The 11,547-nt window shown below is 35.0% G+C and overlaps 1 protein-coding gene across 1 annotated transcript in view; it reads left to right on the forward strand.

Moving 5' to 3' along the window:
* LOC135844742 (fibroblast growth factor receptor 1-like) overlaps window positions 1-11,314 on the forward strand; it is a 28,947-nt gene extending 17,633 nt beyond the window's left edge. The window contains exons 2-11 of the mRNA XM_065363075.1: window positions 2,495-2,647; window positions 3,244-3,330; window positions 5,113-5,177; window positions 5,278-5,382; window positions 5,466-5,703; window positions 5,860-6,039; window positions 6,148-6,269; window positions 8,776-8,949; window positions 9,034-9,192; window positions 9,273-11,314. Coding sequence (XP_065219147.1) covers window positions 2,495-2,647; window positions 3,244-3,330; window positions 5,113-5,177; window positions 5,278-5,382; window positions 5,466-5,703; window positions 5,860-6,039; window positions 6,148-6,269; window positions 8,776-8,949; window positions 9,034-9,192; window positions 9,273-9,455 — 1,466 coding nt within the window. The 3' untranslated portion in view covers window positions 9,456-11,314. The remainder of the gene's footprint in view (window positions 1-2,494; window positions 2,648-3,243; window positions 3,331-5,112; window positions 5,178-5,277; window positions 5,383-5,465; window positions 5,704-5,859; window positions 6,040-6,147; window positions 6,270-8,775; window positions 8,950-9,033; window positions 9,193-9,272) is intronic.
* The last annotated feature ends 233 nt before the right edge of the window (window positions 11,315-11,547 follow it).

The following is an 11,547-nucleotide window of genomic DNA, read 5'->3' on the forward strand; positions in this document are numbered from 1 at the left end:
AATAATATTCTTAATTTTAGGATATATTCTGCTGTATATCACCATTTCAAACAGCTTTGCCGGTATAGGAATTAATGAGATAGGCCTATAATTGATAACATTTCCTGATGCCTCTTTTTTAGGAACAGGAATGACTTTTGAGCATTTCCATCCAGTTGGGAACTTGCTCCTCTGGATTATCAAATTGAATATATAGGTAAGGGGCTCAATCAGAAACTCTCCCACTCCTTTGTAGACATACGAGGGTACATTGTCTGGTCCTAGTGAGTGTTTAATTTTGAGCTTTGAGACGGCAAGATCAACTTCTTTAGCACTTATGTTTTTGATAAATACTGAGGCATCTACTCCTGGGAGGGTTGAATCACACACTATGTTGTCAATATTATCATCATCATCTTTTATATAGACTGACTGAAAGAATTCGGCAAATGAGTTAGCAACATCGTCTCCCCGTCTCTCTATTCCATGAATATCAACCATAATATCAACAGAGTTATTTTTTGAGATTCTTTTTGAATTTACTTCTTTCCAAAAATTTTGAGGATTAGCATTATAATTCTGTTCAAGTCTAGAATTATAGTCATCAAGAGCAACTCTAGTCATATTTTTTGTTTCCTTTCTTAGGCTTTTAAACTTCTCCTGGTGCTCCAGCAGGCCAGTTTTGATAAACAACTGTCTGGACCTCTCCTTATCTTTCAATTTTTTAATAATCTCCCGACTGAACCAGGGGGGATATTTTGGCCCATTTCCTTTTTTCTTTTCCCTAAAACACGGTACATGACAGGAAATTATTTCGCCTATAACATTTGAGTAGAATTTCTCTGCCTGATCTACCTCAGTTAATTTGTATAAGTCATCCCACTTAAAGTCCCTAAATGCACAGTACAACCCCAAAAAGTCAGCCTTGGCAAAATTTAGCCTATAAAAATCCCTGTAGTAATGCTTCTTAGCTTTTGGAACTCTGAGGTGGGGTATTTTAACCAACAGGGGAGGATGGTGTGAATCTTCTCTTTCTAAGAGGGACTCTCCTCTCTGTACAGAGACCAGGGGTAGACTGGTGATGACAATATCCAAAAATTTGCCATGAGCATTTGGGACTGTGTTCACTTGTTCAAGTTGACCCACCCGAATGAATTCTAGCATGTCTCGGACTTTTCTGTCATAGGTGTGCAGCTGAGATTGCCTATACTCTGATATGTTAAAATCGCCTAGTATAATTTTGTTGCACTGGCAGAGAGTTGGGGAGAAGGAAATCAAACGGAGATGGAAAGTCGAAATTCATTCTGCAAACTAGTTTCAATACGCTACGAAGTCGACTGCTGGTGGATTTCAAGTCGTTTTGGAGCCTCCAGCGACTTTTTGAAAGGTCGTATGGCGTTTTTTTTGGAAAATTGAAGTTTCCAAAAAGTAGTTTGAAGCTTCAAAACCATTTGAAACCACCATGTAGTCGACTTCATATCGCATTGAAATTAGTCTGCGAAATAAATTTCAGCTTTCCATCTCCATTGATAAAATTTTATAAAAGTTTAAAGTTTAAAAAATCTCTTGGAGCCTACAGTAATTTTCAAAAAGTCGCTGGAGGCTTCAAAACGACTTGAAATTTACCTGTAATACTTTGTAGCGCATTGAAATTAGTTCGCAGAGTAAATTTTGGCTTTCCAACTTCATTTGATGAAATTTTGTGGAAATTTCGAGTTTTAAAAATTTTCTGGAGGCTTCAAAACTGCTCAAAACGGTTTGAAACAGTTTCCAATCGATTTGGCATGTCGAAAATAGGGTATATCCCAAATTTAAGCTTTTTTGGTCAATTAGGTAAAATTTTGATTTTTTCCCTCATTTTTGGCCTGAATTTTATTTTTAAAAATTCACCAAAAATCGAAAAATGCACTTTAGAACTTGAAATTTTGACAGGTGAAAAATTTTTGCCTGATCTTTCGATCTACTTTTGTAAGGTATAAAAAATTTCTTGAAAGGTCTATGTTGGAACGCAAAATCTGCGATTTCGGCTGATCTGTCAATCAAAATGGCCGCCATTTTGTAAGTAGGGCCACTTTTTTTTTGAGTACAAGGGCTAGAAATGTTCCTCAGGACTCCCCCTTCAAGAAAAAAGTTGTCCGACAGGGTCGACGGGGGGGGGGATGCAATAATTCTTGAGCGGGCTCCTCGACGTGCAAGATAAGTACTGAGGTACAAACTTGAATGCTAAATTTTAGATTTACGAATTTTCATCATAATTCAAAATTTATTCATTTTTTCATTTTTTTCTAATTCGTTTATTTTTTTTAGTTTTTATGGAAATTTTTTGATAATTTCGAACTTTCCTTTGGGGTCCCCCTGCGTCCCTCCACAATAAAAGCCCTGCTTATTGTTAAGATTATTTCATAATGACGTATTACTTTGTATTGAATTATCAATATTTTTACCTCCCTTACGGCGATTTGATGGTACATAATCAAGGGACACTATATAATTGTTGATGCATTTTGTGTTTCAGGTGAGATTGTTCTTCAGACAACAGCAATTTCTCCTTGCTTACAGCCAGGCAATAATTGTAAGTTCATAGGAGTGGAATGTCATCCAAAATTAAAAATATGCCAATGCTCCAACAATCGCTCATTGACTACAATCGGCATCTGCTCTAATAGAAGTAAGTTGGAAATTGTTTTCTACATTACCTTAAGTAGGTATACCGTTGTCGAGTTTACAAGTTTCACCAATTGACAGAATCTGTCTGTTTTTTATAATTAGACGAACACAGTTATTGTTTTCTCACTCAGAAATTTTGTGACGAGATTAAATTCATTTATGTACTTAGGCAGAGCCAGCAGAGGCGGTTCGAAGCCATGTTAACATAGAGGGGCGTTCATCACGATACTTTACCAACAAAAAATTGTAACATTGTCGACAAAAATGAGAATTTTAACGTGCTGAGCACAATGACAGATGACAAAAATTTCGAAAAAATTAGTACCTACTACCTACTTCTAGTAAAAAAAATAAATAAAAAAATTAGCACTATTCAAAATGATTTGGGTAGGTATTTATTCTGGAATTTTTCTGCTTGATTATTGAAAGTTTGAATTATCTTGAATAGGTACTTCGACAAGGGAAAAAACTTCGGATGATTCATAATTCGAAAAATGAAATTATATCAATTTTAATCAAAGAAATAGTTGGTTTTCCCTACCTTTATAATACTCATTCAAGTAAGATTTTTTATTTTTTTTTGTATTCTCTTTTCAGTTTCCGCCCAAAGCAGTACCATCGCTTGTGACTCTCACAATACTTGCCATGATGCATGTAACGATAGTCAGTGTGCGTTCGAAATAGGTACGTGTTAAAAAATTGCATAACCTTTTATTAGCGTAGTTCATACATTAATTTAGTTGAATCAATTTTTGACAATTCTCCACTTTTTGATATTTGTCTTGAGCAACTCATTACCTAAAAATGCACATATCAGCTGAGAAATTCGCATAAATACTTGTGTACGTTCATATGTTTTAATGATAATACTTATTTTCACTGCTAAAACGCTAAAATCTTGTTTTTAAAATTTTTATTGGATTTTTCTCCCTTTTTTCAAAGAGTTTTTACGAGCAACGTTGAACAAAAAACGAGAAATATGATTTTAAAAAAAAGTGATTCGACTCATTTCAACGAAGTAATGATTTATGATTCACACTATGAATTACGAGTCATTGATTCTGAAAAATGATTCGAATCAATTTTTCATTCAACGTGTTTTTTTTAAGGGCAAATGCTGAAAATTGATTAATTGTGATCTGTCACGAGAAAACCAACTTAGTGTCCAAAAAATCGATATTTTTTTATGGTGGATATTGGTAGTGCTCAGGGTGCTGAATCTACCTGCGGTGCTAAAAACGTTCGCGAACGATTCTTTTGACCCTAAATTTAAGGCCAAAAAAATTGAGCAACTACAAAAAAAATGAAAAAATTTTTTTTTTTGATTTTCTCGAAATGTATGTCCGGGGGAGTCAACATACAAATTTTTGTGGATATCGGCTCACATTTGTAGGATTTAGGCCGTTTTTTTGAAATTTGAATGAGGTTCACTCTGGAAAAATCAACTCTTTTCACCTTGAACAAATTTGTTAAGAAACGTGATAAATTTAATAATAATAACTTATTCTTCATTATTTCATACTCGGGTAGTTTTTGCAACATTTTTGGCAAAAAAATTCAAAAAAATCGAAAAAATCGATTTTGGGAAATTTCGATTATTGGACTTGGCAACCTTGAATGTGATGATTCTGAAAAAAAAAAAATATCGGGTTATGTTGGCACTCATGGGGGCCAAAAGTGGTGCAAGTTTCACGGACCTCCAAATTTTAGATCGCCTGATACATAGACTCAAAACTTCAAATGCCCTTCCTGTAAAATTTACGTTTTGGACACTAGGTTGGTTTTCTCGTGACAGATCACAATTTTATACTGCTTTATCTTGTATTCGTGAGTTACAAGCTTCAAAAAATGTCCATTTTCTTCCTTCATCTTCCTATTCTTCTATACTCGTACTTTGAAAACTTCCTTATGAATTAGGTATAGAATTTTCTGATTTTTTTCTCTATTATGCTGGCCAAGATGTTTCGAAAAAGATACACCCTAGGGTGACAATGAAATACACGGGGAAAAATTTTTTCCAATATTTTTTTTACAGCACACCTGAAAAATGTGCTATGAGGTGTCAAAAAATGATCCCCAAAGTTTCATCCCTCTAAGTTGATTTTAACCCGTGCCTCAAGGGCCCCAAAGTTTTGAACATAACGTCCGAGCGCGACCTTACGAGTTCCACCACGCGTCGCGGTGGAACTCGTAAGGTCGCGCTCGGACGTTATGTTCAAAACTTTGGGGCCCTTGAGGCACGGGTTAAAATCAACTTAGAGGGATGAAACTTTGGGGATCATTTTTTGACACCTCATAGCACATTTTTTAGGTGTGCTGTATTCAAAAATCCGAAATTTTAATTTCATTGTCACCCTAATACACCCATTTATGCAAATTTCAAAAATTCCTATTATAATTCCCATTTAGGAGATGTACAATATTTCATTTAACTATCAGTAGGTAACTAGTTTCGTTTATTTTCAGAAAATTCGTCAAAAGGATCGGAAAAAGTTAATGAAAATCGTGTCGGATTGACGTTCTTTCAATTGGTATGTTATCTAGGAACCTACATGTTATTGCTTGATTGTCATTAGTTGTGTATTATGCTTACCTACCTAATGTTTTCGAATGTGTGCTATTTTCTACCAGGTTATTATCATCGCGATTATAGCTGTAATGGTGACCATTACAGTAAATGCGGCCTTATTAGCATCGTACCGGTTTTATTTTTCTAAGAACTTGAATTGTAAGAGGGTGAGTAAATATACCTAGCTACTTTTGAACTGACCTCACTATTACTCATGTCAATAATTTTTTTACTCGATTTTTTCCTATAGTTTGTGGAGGGCGGTCCGGCTATGGAATTGTCCACTCGGAATGCTGAAGGAGTCGCCTCTCTATTTGAAGATATTCTAAGCAGAGAGGAAATGACGACGGTTCGTGAAGCAATTATTGCTTCAAATGTGACGAGTGTCATTTCATTTTTGAGAGTATCGCAGATTACAGACTTGTCATCTTCCATCATCATAAATACTAAAAAAATCTCGTCAGGGCATTTTAGCAATGTCCTTATAGGTAAGAGCATTATAATAAGTGTTTTGCTTTTTTTTTTTGGCTCCAAAAGACTTGGGTGCCTACATTCCAGTACTAGTAAATTTCCTTCCCAATTTTCACAATAATCTTCTAGAAATGACTAGAATAATTATAAATAATTTTTGATACGTATGTTAGGTGAGCTACATTCAGAGTCGGGCAACACTTCAAAGAAGGACAGAACTAGTACAGTAGTACTGAAAGAAATCAAACGTGAATATGATTCGGACTCAGTAAAATGTGCCATACGAGAAGTTGAATGTATGAGAATGGTTAACCACACGAATCTCTTAAGTTTAACTGGCTTTTATAGTAGAGGTAACTTCATTTATTCCTCTTTTATTGATAAATATATTGAAAATTTGATTAATGATTACCTAGAATTCTATTGATTTAAATTTATGTTCCATAATCATATATTTTCAGGTATTTCCAAGCTACCATGGATTATTCTGGATTTCGTTATTCATGGCAGCTTATTAGAAGGATTACTTGACAACAATGTACTATGGAGCCCTAAAAGAGACCCGCCCCACGTTATAACCGAGGTAAGAGATGACTTAGTTGATAACTAATTATAAGTACCTACTTACCTATGAAGGCATGAACATGTCCACTGAGCTTCATTTTTCAATATTCTGCTGGAAAATGGCGAAATTCGCATCCATTTGTGTATCGAATTGCGAAAAATTTGAGATTTTTTTCCAAACTTTGAAATATTATATTGTAAATTGTCACGTGAGAGTCGTTTTTTCCATCCTTATTCGCTTAGGAATCATTTTAACGAAAAAATAATACCACCATCGCGATCAGCGACCTTGAAAACCATGGAATCGATATGCATGATGATATTTTACCTCGATAGCTCCCCTCTCCCCCCTTGCTCACCACCTATCCTCATCCCCACTTTTTCCTCTGGAACCCAAATTATCACAGATAACTGAGAAAATGAGTTGAGAATTTTGAAAATGTCTCGATTCTCACTAAGTTGGCTCCCCACTACAGCTATATCAATAGAAGCATGGAAGGAGGGAGAGTATATGTACCTATCCCCACCTAATTGGCTCCCCACCTACTATGAATTGAATGGAGTACGGGACAGGAAAGGAGATTTTCCACGCCACTCCCACATTATCTTCAATTCAACGTTCACATAATAGGGCAAAGCAGTTGATCATGAGATTTTGGTCTTATTGTGGAGAGAAGGGGTAGGGGGTGAGGAGGGAGATTTCAAAAAATGATAAATCGATTGTTAGGTTTTCGAGGGCGTAGAAACCGAATATGAAATCAATTTTGGGCTACTATCCCTTCTACTTCGATTAAACGCCAATTTCAACTCATTTAATCAGATTTGATGAGATATTTTTTTCCAAACTTTGAAATATAATTGCAAATTCCCGCATAAGAGTCGTTTTTTTCCATCATTATTCGCTTAGGAATCATTTAAACGAAAAAATATCACCATCGTGATCAGCGACCTTGAAAACCATGGAATCAATATGCATGATGATATTTTACCTCAAAGCTCCCCTCTCCCCCACCCCTTGCTCCCCACCAATCCTCATCCCCACTTTTTCCTCTGGAATTCAAATTATCACAGATAACTGAGAACACATGTCGAGAATTTCGAGGATATCTCGATTCTCACTAATATGACTCCCCACAACTGATATTAATCAATAGAAGCATGGAAGGAGGGAGAAAAGCTGTATATCCCCATCTAAGCGGCTCCCCAGTCACCACCATAATTACGAATTGAATGGAGTATGGTACAGGAAAGGAAATTTTCCTCAACAATGTTCAAATCGCATGTTTAACCGATTTGCTCTATTTCGGGAACATTGGATTGAGGATAATGTGGGAGTGATATGGTGAGAAGGGGGGAGGGGGATGGGAGGGGATTTCAAAAAAATGATAAAAAATGATGTGACATATCGATTGTTAGGTTTTTGAGGGTGTAAAATCCGAATATGAAATCAATTTTGGGCTACCATCACTTCCACTTCGATTAAACGCTAATTTAAACTCATCAAATCAGACTTGGTGATCTTATACATCATCAAAATCCATTTACACACATTTTTTTCTCAATTTACAATCTCAAAACTCAGTTTTAATCCCAAATTGAGCGGAAAACTTTTACAATCGCGTCTCAAATTTCAAATTTTTTCACCTCATCGCAGAAAATTCCACCTCTTATAGGTAGCTGCTCATTTTCAAAACATTCCCACACAATTTGAAAAAAAATGAATTTTAATAATTGTAGAGCGTGAATAATTGAACCATTTTTGCTGATCAGATTTTGAAACCGGTTCATTAAATCGCAGCAAGCCATCAAAAGTTACCTGGTTGCAAGTTGATTAGCCATTTTCAAAATCCGATCAGCAAAAATGGTTCAATTTTTCAAGCTCTACAACTTTTGTTCGAGCTTGTTTCTCTGTCTTAAATTTTTAGGTGATTGTCGAAAACTAGTTGCTAAATGCAAACCAATGAACCGGTTTCAAAATCGAACAGAATTGTGTAATTTTTCAAGCCCCACAACTTTTGTTGCGAGCTTTTTTCTCGATCTTCAATTTTTAGGTAATTTTCGATGACTGGTTGCAAATTAATGAACCGGTTCCAAAATCCGATCAGCGAAAGTGGTTCAATTTTACATGCTCCACAACTTTTGTTGCAAGCTTTTTTCTCGATCTCCAATTTTTAGGTGATTGTCAATAAAAACTGGTTGCTAAATGCGAACCAATGGACTGGTTTCAAAATGTGATTATTTGTGTCATACTGTACCTATAGCCAGCTAATTGTTTGGACATTATGACCCCAGAAGGTGGTAGAATCACAGAAATATCATTTACATTGACTTTCTTTCTTTTTTCTTATTACAACCCTTCTGAAAAATTATTTATTTCAACATTAAAATGAGTGTCTTCACTCTCCACCCCAAAATACTTGCTTTAGGGGTCCAAAATATTCACCACAGTTTTTTCTCATCAATCCTATCTCCAATTTTTGATTTACCTACTGAATGTATCTAATGAAAAATTGGTAATGTTACAGGATGATTTTCCAAACATTTGTTCCCAAATTGCGTGTGGAATGCAGCATCTCCACGAGAACAGAATTATTCATGGAGATTTGGCCGCCCGTAACGTTTTGATCGGAGACAATAACACTGTGAAAATAGCAGATTTTGGGCTCAGCAGAAACTTGCATTCCAAAGGCTACTATCCAGTAAGTTTATCATTAACTTTTTAGTTCTGAAATAGGTATACTCACTTGACTAAATACCTATTCTATTTTTTTCTCTTTGAACAGACCACTCCTAGAACACGTTTTGCATTTCCTTGGATGGCTTATGAAGTTCTGGTATTCAATCAGCTGTTGTTACAGTCGGATGTTTGGTCCTTCGGAGTTCTCCTGTGGGAGATGTCCACTTTTGGATCTATTCCATTTAACTTCATCGATCAAAATGTGGTATGTTTCAGCTTGAGAAAACCGGTATTTTCAATTAATATGTACTTAGGTAATTTTAATTTCAACTTGTTTATTTTTAGGTCGTGGAAAATATGAAAAAAAGGACCGACGAACAAGAACTCTTGGCAATTGGACAGGACTGCCCTGAAATGATGAGAGATATGATGATGAGATGTTGGAGGAACAACCCTGAAGAGCGAGTGAGGTTTCCAGAGATCAAAACTTTTTTCCTTAGTCATATGGCCGGAGGATCAGGAGTGTAGCCTTTTATTATTTCAATTTACGTATCAAATCACAGGAATAGAGGAATAGGTAATGTTTTTTTTTTTTTTTTTTTTTAAATTGCTATGCAAAGTTGCATAACTGCTATTCTTTGATTTTTTTTAGTATTTTCTACATGAAAAGTTCGTATTAAGGTAAATGAAAAATACAAGGGAATAAGAAAATACCACGTCGTGTCCTTGGTACCTTTGCTTAAAAAGAAAAATATTTTTAAAAAATTTAATTTCATAAATCGCTCTTCAGAATACTTAATATGGAGGGCTAGGAATCCAACTTTCCAGAAAATTCAATTTAGCATCCTAAAAAAACCATACCTATGTTGGTACCCATGGTAAATTTTTCGAAATTTCACGTCTTGCACCCCCCCCCCCTTTGAGGGTTCATTTCGAGGTTAAGACGAATACGAATGCTAAAATCGACTTCAGAGATTAGAAAAATCCTATTTCGATGCCCATGTCGAGTTTTTCGAAAAATTTCATGGTTTGCACCTCCCTCCCTTTTTAAGGGCCCATTTCGAAGTTGAAGGTAAACTTATATTATGCCAAAATCGACTCCAGCAACCCAAAAAAGCCTATTTCGATTCTCATGTGGAATTTTTCTTTGAAATTTTATGTTTTGCACACCCTTCTTCCCTTACTTGAGGGCTTATTTCGAGGTCAAAGGGGAAAATACATGGCAAAATCGACCTGCTATTTTAAAAAAAAAAAAACCTATTTGGATACCTGAGTCGAATTTTTTTGTAATTTCATGTTTTGCACACCCTTCCCCCTCCCTTACGTGAGAGCTCACTTCGCGGTCAATGGGAAATATATGGCAAAATCGACTTCTGCGATTAAAAAACCGATTTTGATACCATGTCGATTTTTTTAAAATCCACCCCCCCCCCTCTTGAGGAGCTCATTTCAATATTGAGGCGAATAGAAATACTAAAATCGACTTCAGCTACTCAAAAATCCATATTACACTACCCATGTCGAATTTTTCGAAAAATTTCATGTGTTGCCCCCCTCTTCTGAGGGTCGTTTTGAGGTTCCCCTTTGAGAGCTCTTTTCAAAGTTATAAGACGAATATGAATTCTGGAATCGACTTCAGTGACTCGAAAAATCTCTGTATTACAATACCCAAGTCAAATTTTTCAAAACTTCATGTTTTGAATCCCCTCCTCCTTCTTCTTAGAGCTCAGTACGAAGTTAAATGTTTGGTAGCCACGTTTTCATTTCAGACCTGTGTGCGCCACCGCCTCTGTTATAATTGATTGATCTCTGTTAGTCTGTTAGTCTTAAAATTTTGTTAATGTGATCAATAGTAATATTGATGTTTTTATTGTGAAACGTATGTAGTTTATTGCTCTTTTGACTGTCTAATTGTAATGTCATGTATGTAAATAATTTGTCAAAGTTAATCAAAGTTTTGGTTACTTAGTTTATTTTTTGTAAAATATTTTCGAATTTTCAATTTGTTAAGAATGAAAATTAATAGGTACCTATTATTGAATTGTGTGGAGTTTCGTATTATGTTGTAACATTCCATAATCTAAGTTTTGTATAGCAAAAAAATATTATTTATAACTTTCGTTGAAGAGACGACGTAAGTTTTGGTTGGTTTATTTTTTGTAAAATATTTTCGAATTTTTAATTCGTTAAGAATGAAAATTAATAGGTACCTATTGAATTGTGTGGAGTTTTTTATTATGCTGTAACATTCCATAATCTAGTTTTGTAGCAAACAAATATGTTTTATAACTTTCGTTGAAGAGACGATTTAAGTTTTTTTTAGTTTATTTTTTGTAAAATATTTTCGAATTTTTAATTCGTTGAAAATAAAAATTAATGTTATTGAATTGTGTGGAGTTTCTTATTATGCTGTAACATTCCATAATCTAGTTTTGTAGCAAAAAAATATGATGTATGTACAACTTTCGTTGAAGAGAAGACTTATTCTCCATTTTGATTTTCTATTCGAAATTTTCCACAAAAATGAAATTCATAAAGACTAGAAAACCCGTTAAAACCGCGCATACTGCGCGGTTCTCCTAGGGCGTGGAAGTATAAAATTTGAAAATTATGAGAAATG

The sequence above is a fragment of the Planococcus citri genome, chromosome 4 (genome assembly GCF_950023065.1).
Source record: "Planococcus citri chromosome 4, ihPlaCitr1.1, whole genome shotgun sequence".
In the NCBI taxonomy this organism is placed as follows: Eukaryota; Metazoa; Arthropoda; class Insecta; order Hemiptera; family Pseudococcidae; genus Planococcus; species Planococcus citri.